The sequence below is a fragment of the Solanum verrucosum genome, unplaced genomic scaffold (genome assembly GCF_900185275.1).
Source record: "Solanum verrucosum unplaced genomic scaffold, falcon-dt-bn FXZP01000049.1, whole genome shotgun sequence".
Classification (NCBI taxonomy): Eukaryota; Viridiplantae; Streptophyta; class Magnoliopsida; order Solanales; family Solanaceae; genus Solanum; species Solanum verrucosum.
Window position 1 is genome coordinate 3,734,169 of NW_026020221.1, and position 18,667 is coordinate 3,752,835.

At 34.0% G+C, this 18,667-nt stretch overlaps 3 protein-coding genes and 1 pseudogene across 3 annotated transcripts; 2 read left to right on the forward strand and 2 right to left on the reverse strand.

Annotated features, from left to right (window-relative positions):
* Positions 1-968: 968 nt before the first annotated feature.
* Positions 969-2,747, forward strand: LOC125831584 (uncharacterized). The gene is made up of 3 exons (XM_049510748.1): positions 969-1,346; positions 1,494-1,787; positions 2,550-2,747. Exons 1-3 carry the CDS (start codon positions 1,029-1,031, stop codon positions 2,556-2,558), a joined length of 621 nt encoding a protein of 206 aa, XP_049366705.1. The 5' UTR covers positions 969-1,028; the 3' UTR covers positions 2,559-2,747.
* Positions 2,748-2,956: 209 nt separating this feature from the next.
* Positions 2,957-7,202, reverse strand: LOC125831583 (uncharacterized). The gene is made up of 5 exons (XM_049510747.1): positions 6,857-7,202; positions 5,887-5,998; positions 5,500-5,592; positions 4,316-4,516; positions 2,957-3,481 (listed from the first exon to the last, which is right to left on the reverse strand). Exons 1-5 carry the CDS (start codon positions 7,183-7,185, stop codon positions 3,248-3,250), a joined length of 969 nt encoding a protein of 322 aa, XP_049366704.1. The 5' UTR covers positions 7,186-7,202; the 3' UTR covers positions 2,957-3,247.
* Positions 7,203-8,109: 907 nt separating this feature from the next.
* Positions 8,110-13,822, forward strand: LOC125831243 (ras-related protein RABD2a-like). Its single transcript, XM_049510436.1, has 8 exons — positions 8,110-8,286; positions 11,256-11,328; positions 11,978-12,025; positions 12,154-12,201; positions 12,315-12,386; positions 12,511-12,666; positions 12,738-12,841; positions 13,531-13,822. Exons 1-8 carry the CDS (start codon positions 8,273-8,275, stop codon positions 13,625-13,627), a joined length of 612 nt encoding a protein of 203 aa, XP_049366393.1. The 5' UTR covers positions 8,110-8,272; the 3' UTR covers positions 13,628-13,822.
* Positions 13,823-16,648: 2,826 nt separating this feature from the next.
* LOC125831108 (phospholipase A(1) DAD1, chloroplastic-like) lies at positions 16,649-17,818 on the reverse strand (annotated as a pseudogene).
* Between the last annotated feature and the right edge of the window lie 849 nt (positions 17,819-18,667).

Sequence of the window (18,667 nt, forward strand, 5' to 3'; positions counted from 1 at the left end):
TGAATTAATTGGATCCCAAAACAAATATTGAACATCAAATGTCAAATACTAAGCAATAATAAAAAGAACAGAATGGAAGAGAAGTGCTTTCACCAAAATATCATTTTTTTACCTAGGCTATTTATGCTATCAAATAAGGTAAATAGGGATAGTTATGGTATAGTAGATAGGGCTACTTCTTTAATTAGAGTTCTCAAGTTCTGAATGAGGTCTTATTCAGCGCAAATCCAAATTAGTCGAACTACAATACGGACATCAAACAGCGGGTTGAAAGCTAAAAAAAAGTCCAAAAATTAGGACAAAGAAATTCAAAATTTTGATTTTAGATCATACATTCAAATTCTAGGTAGGATTCACATCAATCACATGGTTGCATGCGTATCCCACTCCAAATGATATATTGTTTAAATTTTATATTATTAGTAGTTAATAATGGAGAACACTTCTAGATACTTTCAATTTTCAACCAACAGACAAAAAGTAAAAATAAGTTTATTAAACAAAAGGGGGCGGCTAGGAGAATCTATTGTGTGCAATATTAAATTTGCTGTTGCACTTGGGAGAATGTGGAAACCATAATGTTATTTCAACCAAATCCTAATACTTAGATCTAAAAAAAATAGGGAGAAGTGATTCCTAAATTCAAACTTAATATTAGTCGCGAATCCAAAATTTTTACTAAAAATATAAAAAATTCTTATTTTCATATATTTAATATAGTTTTTCAATGAAAAAAAATTGGATGAACATTTGCATCTACCTCCTTACCTACCGTTACATTATTCAAATTAATCACCTTATTTCCTCTTTCTACGAGCATGTGTTCAACTTTTTCGTATTATTATGTCCACTTGTTGTCAACTTTATGTTATTTTTTCATCCACTTGTTATTAAATACTTTCTAAAACAGTACGACTATCCTATTTTATGTGCATAAATAGATTACTACTAACTTAATTGGTTTGTACAACACAAAAGATTCATAGTAGCTAGAGAGAAGAAAACGAATACGGTTAGATATCACGAAAATGACTAGAGGGTATGTGATTCTCATGTTCTTGATAGCTGCAGTTGCCATCTGCAGCCATCAGCAAGCGATGGCGAAAAACATCGCCACCTATTCGCAGTCGCACTTTAGCGCGACCACTAGTTGCAGCAATAGTGATAAGGGGAAAATAAAGAAGTGCATGACACAAACAGTCTCTATAGATAAGTGTTGCCCCTTATTTAAGAGGACAATTGGTGCTAATTGTAAGTGTTACAATTATGCAGAGGATTTGGATAATCAAGCTTTAATTACTCTTCAGAGCTATTGTGATATCAATAATCCATGTAAAAGTGTTCAAGTAAGTTCTTCCTTCTTTGTCTTACAAAAATAAAAACTTGTTTGATAGATAGCGTTTTCCCCTTTCGATGAACTTGAATCCTATATAAAGCAAAAATAGAAGTCATCGCTAGAACCTAACAAAGCATTTTGTGAAAAAATGTACCAGAAAGTGGTAGCTGATGGGAGCAGGACTGACACAGTGGAAGCGGTGGCAACCATTTCTGCCAGCCCAAGCTCCCGGCTGCGCCCTCAGGCGAAGCTGAAATGCAGTGCCGCTGATAAAGCAAAGGTTAAAACTTGCATGACGAAAACAAGCTCAATAGATGCATGCTGTCCAACATTCAGAAGCATACTAGGCAAGAGCTGCCCTTGCTATAATTATGCCATGAAATTAGACAATCAAGCTTTGATTACTCTTGAAGCTTATTGTGATGTTAACAATCCTTGTAACAAAGTGCAAGTAAGTTCTCTTCTTTCCCCAAAAGTACTTTTTTTCAAAAGCATTTTCGAGAAAATACACTTAAGATTTTAGAAGTTTGGACAAACAGACGAACGGATCACTTTTCCCTGCAGCTATTTTTGCGCTTTCTCACCTACCAAGATCCTACCTTGTACTTTATGCATTGAAGAACTTAGTAGAAGTACTTTTAAGTTCCCTTTCCCTAAAAAAAGAAGTATATATTAAAATTTACTCCACTAGATAACTAAAAAAGCAGTCTTGGGCACAAAACATCTCATGTTAACAGGATTTGGAGAACGGTCACACCCTATAGACAGTCTAAACAGTACTAGATAACTATTTGAAGATTTTTCCACAATTTGATTGGCAAATTTTTCTCTTTTAAGTGAGTTCCAACATTTCTGAATTTTTTCTTATCTTTTTTCCAATTTTTAAGAGAAGACAAACAATAGTGTATAGCACAAATACACAGCTTGTAAGATCACATTTGACTCACTTGTAGCTAGTGCCATCTGTTTCTAGCAAATTTATTCGAACCTACTTCTTCTAAAACTTTTTATTTCAATCAACACCCTCTTACTAGGTGATACTAAAAGATGAGCTGGACCTTTTCTTTTATTTGTTTATCTATTTACTGTTTGAATTCGTTGTAAGACTCATAATGATCAACTTTATCAAGATCTCATTTAGTTTCAGAAGCTCATAGCATTGAAGCCCAATTTTAAGTGCCTAATTGATCTGTGGTTAATTTGCTACTTTCAGGTGATATGAATCGAGCTAGCCAGGATGGAGATGGAAGAAAATATTTATTATAATGAATGCTTATTTCCTAGTTCTGTATGAGTTGAACCACTCCTATTTTATCTAAGACTTTGAGCAATAACTTAGCTTCCTTTTGCATTACATATATTCTTCTAGCAAACTTTTGGACTAAATATGTATATCATATATTCTCCACCAGGCCACTCCCACCTTGTTCCTAATTTTAAGTTTTTGACTATCAAAAAATGTTATGGTAACATTTCAATTGAAAGTATTACACCATACCAAGTGCAGCCTTAATAGTTAATATAGACCTCTCAGCTCAAATTTAGTTGATCTTCTCTATTTTTTAAGTTGAATCGGAATTTACTTATTGTGTTTCCAGAAATAGCAGTACAACAATTTCCTCATGCTGTTAATGTACTAGCTTGACTTTGTAAGGTTATCATGAAAATTGAAAATCTAAATTGTTTGACATCAACACTTACCCAGACTCTCTTTTCTTAATTTTCTTGTCAAGAGGGCCATTTATTTACGAAAGGCTGAGCTACTCTTGCAGAAAATAATTGAACATAGAAAAACATATTAACTTCGCAATGCAAATCAAAACTTCAAGACAGTACTGGAACATTAAAAAACTGGCCCTGGAGAAAGAGAAAGATCTTAACGTTATATCTTAGACACTTACTGCATTCCTGTTAGCACCAGGGCCATTTTGCATCCCTCCAAGTGAAGCCATGATGTCTTGAAGTTGAGTGATCTGCAGGATTGGAACAGTGCTCTCCAGCCTGTTGATTGTTCTGTGTCTCATATACAAACACCGGACAACATTGAAGCTTCTCATCAGATAGTATGGCTTCTTCTCTGTATCTAGGATTGTAGTACCTTGGATGTTGCAAGAAAGGAACACCCTTCCACCAAAGCTTAAGAGCCTGAGATGTATATAGTGAAAAGGAGAAAGGGAATGAATGTCATTCCTATACTAATTGTAACAAAAATAACTTAAAGGCAGTAATGAAGTAAAAAATCATATTGAAATAACAACAAGAGAGAATGAATGTTAGTGATTGCAGCGAGCTCATCGATAGCCAACAATAGTAATGAGCAATGCATGAACAACGATTGTGCTACAGTGTGTATAAATCAATGTATCAATGTGTATCAACATGTGAAAAAAGGTGATATTTATATGATAACCTAACTCTAACCGACTCCTAGATCTCCTCCTGCACCTCCCGGGGACAAGACAGTGGTTGTTGGATGTGATAAAATGAAATCCCTGATATTCAGAGTTTGGCTGGCGTCGGGAAGGTGAATTGTCTGGGCTCTTGGACCTATCGGACAGGTTAAGAGATCTTAGGTCTTTGGCCAAGTTGGCACCAGCTGACTCGGGGTTGACTATGTGTTCCTTCTGCGCTTGCCACGTGTTGGGTCAAAGAGTCTTCATCCCGGTACATTTATTACCAATACATTAATAAACATGATTCATGAGAGAATACTTCTGGTTTGCGCATCAAGCATGCAGTGAGAAAACTAAAAGCAAAAAAATTCAAGTTTTGGAGGATCTTCTAATTAATTTGGAGCAGGAAAAACCGAATACGAGGCAGAAACTTGTCATTTAGGAGTAAAAAGAGCGAGCATACAACATAGATTCAACCAAGAAAATCATTTCCCATTGAACTAAGATGCATTAACAGATGCTTATTGAAACTATTGCAGATATTCAGTTATCAACAACGAATTTATTTCCAGTCTAAAGGGCTTACCTGCCAATATATCCCTAATGCAACCTTGTGAGGCATTAGCCAGAAAAATAAATCTAGATCAGTATGTGTGGAGGATGATACTCTTTTGGCCATCAATGAAGCTGAGAAATATTCACCATGTTTCGGATGATTTACTGAAATTGTTACAAATAGATTATCCCCAGGTGTATTTGTTTTCATGGTCCAGTTTCCTAGCATATCCTGCAATCAACTCCACAAAGCTACTAATGAATATCAACGACTAAGTTAAATCCAAAAATAAGATGAAATTGGAATTTTTAATGAAGAGTCTTAACGTAGGAAAATCCAATCTATCAAACAAGAAAAAGTATGTGAGACTGAACAACTGAGCACCAAACAAAGTCCTGAAATACCAGGATTAGAATAGTAGGAACCTTTCAGGATGGTAGACAAGTCATATAGCAAGGGTTTAAAAGGATCAATAGCTTGTTCAGCCTCATTACATTAGTCTATTCGTACTTGTCAGAGAGTGAATGCATATGCTCAAGTACCTAACCACACTGCATATACCGGCCCTAGTAATGGCAGAAAACTATAAAAACAGTGACAAGAAAAGAGTTCTGTTTCAGGTTCAGCAAAAGCAAGGACGTGCCACCAAAATTGTTTAAATGCCTTAAGTATCTTGGACACAATAACAGGTAACTTAGCAAATTCTATGCATTTCTAAACCATCGCAACCTTTACAAAAGAGGTTTGTATAATAATAAGAATATAATCTCCAAGGAGAAAGCAACATAAGATATCAGCACAAAAGATGGGATAGAAAGAACAAGCTTCATGAACAGTACGAGATAACAAATCAAGAGCATGACATCGATGTTATGCATCACTTTTCGAAGGTCACTAAAATCAGATTAAGCTAGAGATAGATGTAAGTAAATACTCCCTCGGTTTCAGTTTGTTTGTCCTACTTTCTTTTTTAGTCCGTTTAAAAAAAATGTCTCTTTACTTCTTTGGGGTAACTCTTTAATTCCAACTTTCGCACGACATGTTTAAGACTACAAGATTAAAAAAAAAATTGGTACATTTGGCATATCTTTAGTTTAAGACCACAAAATTCAAAAATCTTCTTTATTTTCTTAAACTTCATGTCAAGTCAAAACCAGACTAACAAATTGAAAGAGGGGGAGTAAAAGGCAAGGTGATCCCTAAAGATGGCTTACCATGAAAGGACTAACATGAAGAGATTTTGCAACTACATCTGAGTTTGGGTTGAACAGAAATGATACCCTTTCACCCCATGGGGTGTTAGTCACCTGAGAAAGAATTCAGTCAGCAAATAGCCAAACTCATGATATATAACTTGACTGTTTGATCTAAGGAAAATGAAACTGGACATGCAGCGGGTGGAAATTAGCAGAAAGGCAAAACAGTTGGGTACAGTAGAACTTCCTTTTTAATTTGCTCGGGGTAAAAAGTGTGAGGAGCATTTTAGGTAACAAATCTTGGTTGCTGATAGTAGATTATCGATGGTACACAGGCCCTTGTCTGAGACTTTGACAGTATTTTTCAATTTAGGCTTTGATTACTTATCAATTAGAATGATTCACCTCAGCAATGCATTTCTTCAAATTCTGCAAGGAGCCTTCAGTATCATAGCAATAATACAAACTCAACGGATTTTGCACATATCCCACACTGGGCGGTATTGTCAACAAGAAACTGCTTTTAAAAAGATGAATAATCAGTCCAAGAGTCCATAGCACTAAAAACACTAAATCATTTACAGCTTTTGAACTATCGGGTGTCCAATTTCGTGTGCACAAGTGATACTTTGTCCATGCCAATGCCTCAAGATGTCATGATGTATTGCATAAAGACACCAAAAGATGGAATTCATAGTTTAATTTTAAACTAAATCATTAACCAAGAAGAACTCAACCATGGAAAACATACATCACAACAATATTTTCCCCATCAATGAGAAACTGTTGAGAAATCAGAGAGGCAGGCATCTACGACTAACTGAGAATAATTCTACAGTATTTCAAAATAAGTACTTTTAGTATTAGAAATTCGCAGTTGCAATTCAGCTGAATAAATAAATCCCATTTGATAGTATCTCACAAAACAAGTTCAATTCAAGAGAAAAACTAAAAAGAAAAATACCCCCACTCTACTTGGATGGTTACTACATATTGTTTCATAATGCATCATTTGGATAGATCGTATCGTTTCCCGTCATTACATAATGTCACACATCAGGATTAACCAACAAAAATAGAGTAAGATACTGGATAGAGCTACTATAAATAGGTGGCTTAATAATAAAATACGATCATTAAGTAATAATTAGACGAAATGAGAAGAAAAACAATGTAACAACATCACACTCAATCGTTCCACAAATCATAATGTTTCATAATGTATCGTATTATACTATAGAGGAAATAAACTCTTCGTGTTACGCTGCAACAAAATTTAAGTAACAATCAAAATAAACTTTAAAACTAAAAACACATATGTGAATTATTTCTTTCTATCAATCTATCGAAAGGTAATTAGATGATCAACACTTACACTGGACCAGTAGTGCCAGAAATGCGACGAGCTTCATGAGCTGAGAAGTGATCAGATGGCGGATTAGACGAACGATCAAGGTCAATAAGTGCGTAACGAACCGGATATCGAAATGAATGGTGAACCGGACGACGTCGTTCGTGCCATACAGTTCCTTCATAAAGAGAAACGGAGTCTTCTCCGTCTCCTTCTCCGGCTCCGGCTCCGGCTACATCTCCGGCGGCGTCACCTAATCGGCGGAGCAGAAGGCGAAAAAGGAGGAGAAGAGACAGGAAGAAGGAAGTGAAGGAAGTGGAGAGTATAGAGCAGAGAAGATACACTAATTCCATTTGTTATCTCCTTTGCTTTGAAAATTTTATTTGAGTATTTATTTACTACTCCATTGGGATACGTGTACGATTAACGATCACTAATCACTATTTTTAGCTTAGATGAAATTTAACATTAGGCTAAAATTAAACCTCTTTAATTACGTTTTGACTAACTAGTTTAGAGTACGTACTTTACACGAGTATATTACCTTTTATCTTCCTCTCAATTAGGATGAAATTAGGCATTCTTAGTTATCCTTTCCTTTGATCAATTATAATTCATAGACCATACGTACATTATTGTTTGTATGAATATATTTTAATGTTGAAAGTGATTTCGAATGTTCGTATATTGATATCTCAATTTTCTAGAATTAATTATACTGTAAATCTTGCATGCCCTTTTATTATACATATACAAAGTCTTAATTGAACATATCGAGTAATATAAAATTTATTAGGCCAAAAGCTTCTTGAAGAGATAAAAAAATCGATCCCCACCTCACTCTCATCTCATTTGATGAATATTTGGATATGGTTTTAAATTTTTCTTTTTAAAAAAAATAAAATTTACATTTCATTATAATAAACTAATTTACTAAAACACACATATTTAAGTTGTGTCCTGTTCTTTGCCATTTCATTTAATTAATATTTGGGTTTGATTTAAATTTTGAAAATAAGTTTTTTTTTGCATTCAATAAAAAAAAAACTAGCTTTACTAAAATATATTTGGTGTAGCACATATATTTAAGGTAGGTGAAATGACATATTTTTCTTAATACTTAATAATTTGAGGAGATAAATTAGCCAAATAACTCTTTAATTTAATGTTAATTGAATATTAATTATAACACTTATTTTAACAAGGAGAAGTAAAAAAAAAAATTAAAGGAAAAAAATGAGTATATATATTTAAGAATAAATTAAGTGAAATAAATGAAAAGATATTAAAACAACCAAAGGAAAAAGCAATTTCTCTTCATTCTCAAATTTCAACGCTTTCTTGACGTCTCTTTAATTCTCCCACGAAGATTCAGATTCCGGTCAATTCTCGCCGGTAAATCCCTCCGTCACCGGCGAATTTCATCGCCCGTCGATCGCAATGAATCCTGAATAGTAAGTTCTATTTATCGCATCATTTTTTTTTGAAGCATTTAAATAAATCAGCTTTATAATAATCTCGCAGATTAATTTGTCCAGATTTCGTTTTGATTATTTGTCATTAAGCATTCAGTTTCGAGAACTATGGATTTTTTCTTGCCTGAATTGAGATAGCGTCCTAATGTATCTGAGATTAGCGAATATATCTGTGAACCCTAAGTCATTATAATCGGAATTCAGCTGCAAACCTTTTGGGATTAATGATTATCGCTTGATTTTCTGTTCAATTTTACATCGGTTAGGGAAATTGTGAGATGTATGTTCGTTGGATCCAATTAAATGTCTTTGAGGGCCGGGAGGAGGGTGAAAATGCAACACATTTCATCCTTAAGCGTATTACCATCAGCTTTGTGTATTTGTTTAGCAAATTTATACGCGAATACTTACGGGAGATGTTAAAACAATGATTGTTTAGTGCACGATGGATAAATTAGGATTTTTTGCTTTATGTGCATGTTGTAGAAGGATCTGATACAATTCCAAATGGCTTTCTGTTCAACTATATCTTTGATGTGGTTATGACGTATTGTTCAAAACTTGAAGTTGTATTTGATTTCCCTCGGAACCTACTCCTGATGAAGTCAATCCAAAACATCAGTGTTTTTGCACTACCATAATTTACATCAACAAGAACAACAGCAAAGGATGCTGGTTGAACATTAGGATATAAAACAATTAGTTCTTTGAGATATATAGTACATGTAGCTTTCACAAGTATATGACCACAACAAAGGATGCTGGTTGAACATTAGAATATAAAAAAAATTAGTTCTTTGAGATATATAGTCCATGTAGCTTTCACAAGTATATGACCACAACAAAGGATGCTGGTTGAACATTAGAATATAAAAAAAATTAGTTCTTTGAGATATATAGTCCATGTAGCTTTCACAAGTATATGACCAAAAATTGGCCTTGTTGAGGTCGGCTGTATGAATTTTCAATATCATGATGTCTTTATTTGGGTCCATAGTATTTCAATACTATGTACTTTGGATATAATCTAACATTACGAGTTCTCTAATATATTCTAGTCAATATATTATGTGTTGCTTGGGTCCTTAAAAAATGTTGCCACACCCATGTTGGATCCTCCAAAATATATAACTTTTGGAGGATCCAATGCATGCCCAACAACATTTTGGAGGATCCGAGCAATGCAGATTATATTTCTAATATACTATAATCTTTTGACAGCACTAATCTTCTAGTTGGTATCACCTGTGCAGGTTTCTGACTTCCAACTTTTTCTCTTTTTCTAGATCTCTCTGGATTTTGAGATATTTCAAGTCCTTTGAGATAATTTCTTTCCATATGATTTTAGGTTACCACTTCTTCTAATATATTCTGTGTTGCTTGGGTCCTTTAAAAATGTTGCCGCACCCAAGTTGGATCCTCCAAAATATATAACTTTTGGAGGATCCAATGCATGCCCAACAACATTTTGGAGGATCCGAGCAATGCAGGTTATATTTCTAATATACTAGTGTATTTTGAGAGCACTAATCTTCTAGTTGGTATCACCTGTGCAGTTTTCTGACTTCCAACTTTTTCTCTTTTTCTAGATCTGTCTGGATTTTGAGATATTTCAAGTCCTTTGAGATAATTTCTTTCCATATGATTTAGGTTACCACTTCTTCGTTTAACATTTCAATCATCATATTTTCGCATTAAGAACCGATGCATCTGGAGGCCTACATAACATGTGGTCAGAGACCATCTCAAATGACATTCTCTCGTTTTGTTCTCTATATGCGCTACTTGCACCTTCTGATGGATGTGATCATATCTAATTTTATCTAATCTTGTATGAGACACAACTGTTTTAACATTCGCATCTCTGTGATTTCGTCTTGGGGATATATAAGGCCCAACATTCACTCATACAGCATTATTACCTTACAGTCGTGCTATGGAACTAGCTTTTCACTTTTCTAGATATTCAGATCACATTGTACTGTGGCACTCATCCATTTCAACCTTCCTACTTTAGTCCTATGCATAACATTTTCATTTATCATTCCATTTTTCTGGAATATAAAGACCATATATCTAAACAGTTTATATGTAGGTACCTCTATTCCATCTAATCTCACCTCAACTCACTCCTACCTCATTGGCTAAATTTGCAGTGCTTATATATGCCTTACTCCTACTTATCTTAAATAATCTACTATGTAAAATGCTTCTCCATATCTCGAGTTTTTGACACTTGAGGCAACGCTCTTAAAGTTGATTCTTACCTCTAAATTGTCTGAAATTGTTTCAGTGATATTTCGCCAGATAAATGATATTGTCAAGTCAGTTGTTTTTCTTTTTCTTTGGGGAAATCAGGTAAAGTGGTTTAAGTTGAAACCAGCTTGATCTTAGTTCTTGATCCTACTTCAGCAAAGGCTCGGTCTAGAAAACTTGGATGATGTGTCACCTAACATAGCCCTAAACTTTATCAGGTGCATTCCAGGGAAGTGTAGAAGTGTACTAGATCCTGATTAGCCCTATCCCCTATTTTCTTACATATTCCAGAGTTAGTGGGTGATTCTTTCTGGGTATTATTTATGTGTGTTATCTATGCGTGAGTAAACATGATAGTATATGATAGGAATGGATATTGAGGATTCCTAAAACCAACTTTCCATGGAGGCATAATTATTTTAGATAACTTTATCCTATCAAATGGGATAAAATCCTTAAATGTTCTCTTTCCTGAACTAGTTATCTTAGTAGTCATATGTAACCATGTTTTTTTTCTTGATAAGTTCATGTAACCATGCTATAACAGTGTAAATTGCTTTATATGATGGTTGTTAGGATTAAAATGAAAAGTTAATCACAGTACACAGCAAAATATATCATAGAGAGGCATACATCTTGCAAGCTAATAAACTTTATGATGTGATGCCTTATCTGTTGTTCTCTGCTTGCAGTGACTACCTGTTTAAGCTTTTGCTCATTGGTGATTCTGGTGTTGGGAAATCATGTCTTCTTCTGAGGTTTGCCGTAAGTTTTCTGATCATAAAATTAGTTGTACTACTGTATTTCTTCTTTTAACAAATCAAAAGGACGGAAGTCATAGGGGAGCATACTGGCCATACACACCGCCATTCCAGTTTCCTGTTCTTGTTTGTTAGCTTTAATGAGCTGTCTATGAGTTACGTGTTGTCAAAGGCCAAAAAACATATAAAAAGTGTCGAAATATGTTTGGTTTCTAGTATAAAATTCACTAAAAACGAAGTTATTCTCGAAGAAAGGCACAAAGGAAACAAAATATTGTTGCAGTGCCAGAAAAAATAATTATGATAACGAACAACAATTATATGGACAAAGTAAATGGAAAAACTACAATGAAGTCAAACTTATTTAAATGAAGTACAATAACCATGTAGATAAGTAAACTAGTTCTGGCATCATATTTGTCCCTCCTTCCTAAGGCACTAGTTTGATACTTTCCTAGTTTCATGTTCACAGTATAAAACCACTGATTAATTGATGATGCATCTTGCTGCTTATGGAGCTTTATTGTTTGAGATTTTTTAAGAGTTCTTGGATATTCTCACCTTTGCAATGGAAAGTTATCAGAATATAGTTTAATGTGGTTAAAGTTATCTTCTGTAAATGGCGCTGAATGTTTGTCATGTATTTCCATCAGGATGACACATATCTGGAAAGTTACATAAGCACCATTGGAGTTGATTTTGTAAGTAAATACCACTGTAGTTTCTGAGCTACTTCATTTATATAGAGTTGGAATCTTCTGTGATCTTATTCTGCCATCCCATTCTTAAATAAATGTATATACTCATCTTGCCAAATCTTTTCATGTAGAAAATCCGTACCGTAGAGCAAGATGGGAAGACTATAAAACTTCAGATTGTAAGACTTCACTTCCAGTTGTGTTTAAAGTCTTTTTATATTGCTAATTTTATTCAAGCCAAACTCTTAATTGGAACATAGGTCCTTGATTTTTCTTTTTTTACTTCATATAGTGGGATACAGCTGGACAAGAACGCTTCAGGACCATCACTAGCAGCTACTATCGTGGAGCCCATGGCATAATTGTAAGTGCTTTTTTTTTTTTTTTGAAAATGGTATAATTGAACACAATAGTTAGTGCTTTCCCGTAAAGTCTATCATCAATGGTGTTCTGCATCTTTTGATGTTTTCTGATGGCCTCTTGCATAGGTTGTGTATGATGTGACAGATCAAGAGAGCTTCAATAATGTAAAACAGTGGCTGAGTGAAATTGATCGTTATGCTAGTGACAACGTTAACAAAATTCTTGTTGGGAATAAGGCTGATCTTACTGCAAACAGAGTTGTCTCATATGAAACGGCTAAGGTAAATCCATTTTCTACATTTAATTCTTTGCCACTAAATCAAACTATACTGATAGACCAATTCGTTCTTAGGCGTTTGCTGATGAAATCGGTATTCCATTCTTGGAGACCAGTGCTAAAGATGCTACAAATGTCGAACAGGCTTTCATGGCTATGACTGGTGCTATCAAAAATAGGTAAGCATGTATCTCATTTTCAGGTGGCGGTAAAATTTTAGTATGTCGTGTTGCCTTCCTAATTTGCTCAAGCCTGATCTGTGGTGCAATTTAGGTGTTTTGCTTTTTCGTTACCTAATGCCTATATGCTTTATATCATCTTTTATAAGAATGATTATTGTGGAAGTTTTGTCCCAAGCCTGTGATATTTCTAGTTCAGAAAACTAGCCTTATCAAATGCCACATTCAACTGTTGGAGATCTGGTTTATCTTCTTCTTCTTTCCTTTGGGTGCAATTGACAGTCCATACTTCCAGCATGAATAATCGGGTGCAAGGTCTGATGAAAACTTGTGTGGTTACGGCTGTTGTACACAACCTCATAAGAAAAGATGTTTTCAGCAAGAGCTAGAATTTCGTTCCAACTGAGCTAGCTCTCGGCTATGCCCTTTTAGTTCACCGGTCTGTTCGCTTGCCAAACACTCTCCTTCCTCCTGTTGGCCAGATGGTTTTGGGCCTTTTCTATCTGGTTGGAGTGGTTAGTCTTGGGCCAACCAGGTCCAATTGGTTATAAGTAGAGTTCAGCTTCATTTTGATGTTGTCTAGTTGTCCTCCAAATGATCTTTTTGCATCTAAAAGAGATAAACTAATCTCACCGATGCTTCTTTTGCTCACTCTATTGTTTCTTTCTCTGATTCTCTCCTAAATGCAGGATGGCAAGCCAACCAGCCTCAAACTCTGCCAAGCCTCCGACAGTGAATATCCGTGGACAGCCAGTGACACAGAGTGGTGGCTGTTGCTCATCCTGAGTACAAAAAATTGTTTGCTACTGTAATATTTCCTTTGCTGTCTCGTCGCTGTCATGTCTATTTTGTGGTCTGATTGAACATTAGGGAAGTTTGCTTCTGTCCCAAATATATTTTTTAGTCTGAATTTGTGTTTTATCGAATAGTTTGTAATTCTGAACATGTCAATATTAGCATTATTTATCAATGTTCGTTTGACATTGGACCAGCTTGTTGGTAAGAGTTTTTTTTTTGTGTCTAAATGAAGTTCTTTCACAGTTCAGCAGAAAGCTATCAATGTCAAGAAGACTGATGTTAGTACTTTATATTTCCCCCACCCGGTGTCCAAAGCCGGAGCCAAAAATTTGACGAAAGGTGAATGTAGGTTTTCTTCTTAGTTGTTTTAAGGACATGACAAGTTAAATATACGTTCATAATAGTAACATTTAACCTCTGTGCACTTGACTTTCTTTCGCCCAAGGTTGCTTCATCCGTGGTGTTTGATGACTGTATTGGAGTCTAACTAAATATTCTCATGAGTTGAATCCCCACTAATCCATGGTTGCGCCCTTTTAATAGAATATTCTCCTGAGTTGAGTGACCATCCAAAAAAAATTAACTCATCATCAAACTTGAGTAAATTGTTAAGAACATATGACCATAAAATATTTGAAAGTTTATATGAATTTACTTAATTTTATAAGAAAAAAACAATAATAACAAAAATAATAAAATGTTTTTTTTCTTCTTATATATACCTTAAACATCTTATAAAATCTAAGGAAAATGCTTTAAAGGGTCATTTGGCAGGGTCTATAGAAATAATGCTTACTAAAGTGTAATAGTAATGCATGCATTAGTAAATAATAATGGTTGTGTTGTTATGTTGATATTATTGTTTGATTTAAAAATTCGATATTAAAAAATTATATGATAAGTATTACAAGTTGCAATTTTTTTCATGTTAATTTGACGAAAAAGTTTATCTTTAAAATACTAATCAAAAGTGTATATAATTTGACTTTCGATAAGTGAAACATGACAACTAATATAAAACAATAAAAGTAATTTTTTAATTTTTTTTTAAACTTCGTGCTTATTCAAATTTTAACGCATAAATTAAACGGAACGAATAAGAACGAGGATGCATGTTGAAATATATGAGAGGAAAAAAGAAAGAAGTGTTGTCATGTTTTAGTAGATAAAGATATATAGATTCACCTTTTTTGAAACTTTATCTATAAATATGCAATAAACGTCGAAAATATCGAGTTCATATAAATATGATCCAACTGTAACACTCTACATTCACATCTGCAGCTGGCAATTTTTTTAAAAAAAAAAAAACTTAAACGTGATTTTTTCCATTTCTTTTTTAGAACATTGAATCCAACCAAAAAAAATATATAAGTGCATTAAAAAAACGACTAGTTAGTGGCTTTTAAGAAACGAATTTATTTTGGAAACTTATAGATGTTTTCTTTATTTTATTTTAGAGTTAGAAGTGTACGTTGGTTTGGCCAGTTCGATTTTATTTATTTTATAAATATATTTTTAAATTTTGTGATTTTAAGTGGATATATTCTCTGTTAAAAATGGTTATCTATACTCTTCCATCTAACAAATGGTGTACATATATCCTTTTGTTAACAAATTTATATTAACTAAATTGAAAAAAAAAGATATCCTAAAATCAACTTTTTTTTAATTTAAAAAATGTCACATGACTGATGACTTTAAAAAAATTATCTCACTCATTTTTTTACCCATCCAGACCATATTCAACTAAGAAAAATTCAATCCTTCTTTTACTTGGTCATCAAGGTGATGACGGAATAGAAGAGAGATTGAGTTTTTCTTAAAATTTGGGTCTAGTCTAGAGGGGTTAAAAAAATGTGTAAGGTGATTTTCTTAAAGTCAGGTAGTATTTTTGGAATTAAAAAATATATTTTAATTTTTTTGTTAATTTGATAAATTTAATTCTATTAACAAAAAGGATATATATGTCTCATTTACTGGAAGTGTTGTATATTTTCATTACCATCGCCTTTACGTGTTTTCATAATACTGTAGATATGATTTCGAAAAAATCATATTAGGTCAATGAAATTGAAACATGCATGGTGTCATTCTTAGAATAACACTCAACCACATATAAATTAAGAAGTCGTTTGTCATATGATATAAGAATGATAATCAAAAAAATAAATTTTAAATTAATTTTATCTCATGTTTGATTTGAAGTTTTAACTAATTCAGAAATTACAGCATTGCTAACCTGTGAAGTATAGGCAAGAAAGTAAGGATTCCTACAAATATATCGAACATATTTTTCTTATATATCAAGTTGATGAAATTGATCTATTTATTAATAAATGGATAGACAACATACGAGAATTGAAATCGCGCATGATTCACAATCCACTCCTAATTAGCTTGTTCCTTACATATGATGTGGAACATTGTTAGTGTGACTTATCGATATATGAACCTTATTAATTTGGTGAAAAATTATTATTTTCTTTTATATGAAATGAAATTAATCCTTAATCCATATACTATATGATATGAAACTCAACTAGGACAATAAATATATTAACATGCACATAATTCAAGAAAGATTCAGAACTATTTGACTTTATTATTTGATTGTTATATATACATTAAAAATATTGCCAACCTATAAAGTATGGGCAATAATTCTGTAGGATCAGAAAAAAAATAATGTACGTGGCTTTGTACAATTTTCACATAACACACATTTTTGGTGTGGATTTTCAAAAAATATACATGTGGTCCGATTCTTTGTATCTAGTGAATATAGAAGTTTTTTTTTCTCAAAATAGAGCCTCACTTCTTTCATAGTGTTCGGGTCAACTTATACGCACCTCGATTAATTGTATAGAATATATATATGTATATTTGTTATCGACATAACTCTATCCAGTGTCCATCAACGCTAAAAAAGATGAGAAGATAGCTCTACTGAAATTTAAACTTAAGACCTTATGATGCTGATCAACTAACAATTCATTAATCGCTAGGTCAACCCGAACAATCAATGGGTTTCTCTCTCTTGTGTTCCACTTTTACAAAATTGTCTACTAAGTGTAGATATGTCTTGAGATCGTGACATGTGGCAACGTTCCCTTTGTTTATTATTTGTGGACATAAGTCTTTGCTACTTAGTCTAAGTTCTTTGCCTACCTCAGCATACACCCATTGGGTATCCTCCATGCATTTTTGTAGCCAGCTTGGCATCCTCGTGGATGCCACGTGGGTAGTCTCTCTTTCTGCCACATCATCAATATTGTCGTGGATGACGAACCCCGGAACTTTTGTAACGGGGTCATCGGAGTTGACGATTCGGAGAACATTTGTACCACTTTTCTCTAATTGGCATCGAAAACTTTTGTTTCCAACTCTAGGCCCTCCAAATGATACAACACTCACAATGGGTGCGTTACTAAATTTTGTAGTAATATCATACACTGTTAATGTTGCAAGGGCAGCACCAAGACTATGTCCTGTGATAGTTATACTTAATGGTTCATCACTATATTTATCAACAATCTTGCCGATTTCTTCTCTAATTGTGTCTTGCAAACTTTGATCACATTGGGTGTTTGTTGTTTATAAGCTCAAGAGTCCACTTTGTACCATGGGTTGATCATAATTTTTGTTAGACGTCATCATGTCGTCTGGTAAGCAAGTCAACGTAGCGTGAAAATTCTCGAGCCATTCGGATGAGGTGGCGGTACCTCGATAAGCAATCACCACGTCGTGGCGCCCGAGCCTTGAGATCTCTTTATCGTCGTCGCAAACGGCCACGTAACCAATCCAGCTGGATTGCGGAGACGCCAGGTTCGGGAACGTCTTTTTAGTCCATCGTGGCATTTGGACCACGCTCGTGCCATACAAGTTCTTGACCACCTTGTAACCGGTCTTGTCTAGTCCGCAGTCTGTCAGCATTGAACTCTTAGGATAAAGACATGTGGCGTATGTAGGTGAGGACATGTCAAAGTCAAAGCAACGACAGACTGCTTCAACGAATTCCCCATACCTCAAGATCTCCTTACGAAGATCATCATCAAGTGGATCAAGCAAGCCTTCCCAATTCTTAATCCCTTGAAATTCCATCCACTTGTCCCGAAGTTCAGCCACTTCTCTATCTCCAACAGAGTAGTGGTTGAACCCCGGATTCCACGAGCTAGTGATCTTGAATCTACGAGCTCCGAGTTTACTCAATTTAAAGCACTTTGAAATAGGGAGTACCAATCTCATATGTTGTTTGGTCATGAAAAGAATGTTGCATTTTGATTTGCAAATATTTCCACGTGAGAGCCTCATTATCTTTTATGGAGAAATAATAAGTTTAATGCATACACTTTCACGTAGTTATATTTGAGCAATTTATAGTTTTTCTCATATAGGATATATAGGTATTACTATGGTTGAGTGGGGACAAGACAAAATGTGTTTATTACCAATTGGAAAAACGTTGCTAGAGGACTTATTTTGCAACTTGTATAGTCATGTATCTATGGACTTTGGATTTTGAATTCAAGAAGGAAGAATTTTTTTAGACTAATTGTGTTTAACATGTCATGACGTTTCTATAATTATAAGAGCACGATGTTATTAACGATATATAGTGTAGTGTTTAACAAGTCATGATGTATAAACATGGCATGACATTTCTATATTATAAGAGCACCATGTTATTAACAATATGTAATGTAGTATTTAACAAGTTAGCATGTGTAAACATGTTATGATGTTTCTATAATTGATAAGAGCACGATGTTATTAACGATATGTAATGTAATGTTTAACATATCATGATGTGTAATATTATTTATTCTAGGATAGATCAAAAAGAAAATATTAATGACATATACTATGTGTAGTACACTATTTATTCGAAAATACTAGTAAGTGGGTGACTTGCATGTTTCTATATTATAATGATCTGCAACAACCACGACCTTAAGTTACCTATCGTTGAAAATTATTTGTCCACAACCTGAAGATTTCTTCAAACGATAACTCGTTCTATATATT

Bases quoted from the DNA above. Each gene is read 5' to 3' on its own strand.
- LOC125831584 (XM_049510748.1), top strand. From the start codon at position 1,029: ATGACTAGAGGGTATGTGATTCTCATGTTCTTGATAGCTGCAGTTGCC. The intron at 1,347-1,493 runs GTAAGTTCTTCC...AAAATGTACCAG, and splicing joins ATCCATGTAAAAGTGTTCAA to AAAGTGGTAGCTGATGGGAG.
- LOC125831583 (XM_049510747.1), bottom strand. From the start codon at position 7,185: ATGGAATTAGTGTATCTTCTCTGCTCTATACTCTCCACTTCCTTCACT. The intron at 5,999-6,856 runs GTAAGTGTTGAT...TTTTAAAAGCAG, and splicing joins TCTGGCACTACTGGTCCAGT to TTTCTTGTTGACAATACCGC. The intron at 5,593-5,886 runs GTGAATCATTCT...ATTCTTTCTCAG, and splicing joins TGAAGAAATGCATTGCTGAG to GTGACTAACACCCCATGGGG.
- LOC125831243 (XM_049510436.1), top strand. The intron at 12,202-12,314 runs GTAAGACTTCAC...TACTTCATATAG, and splicing joins AGACTATAAAACTTCAGATT to TGGGATACAGCTGGACAAGA. The intron at 12,387-12,510 runs GTAAGTGCTTTT...CCTCTTGCATAG, and splicing joins GTGGAGCCCATGGCATAATT to GTTGTGTATGATGTGACAGA.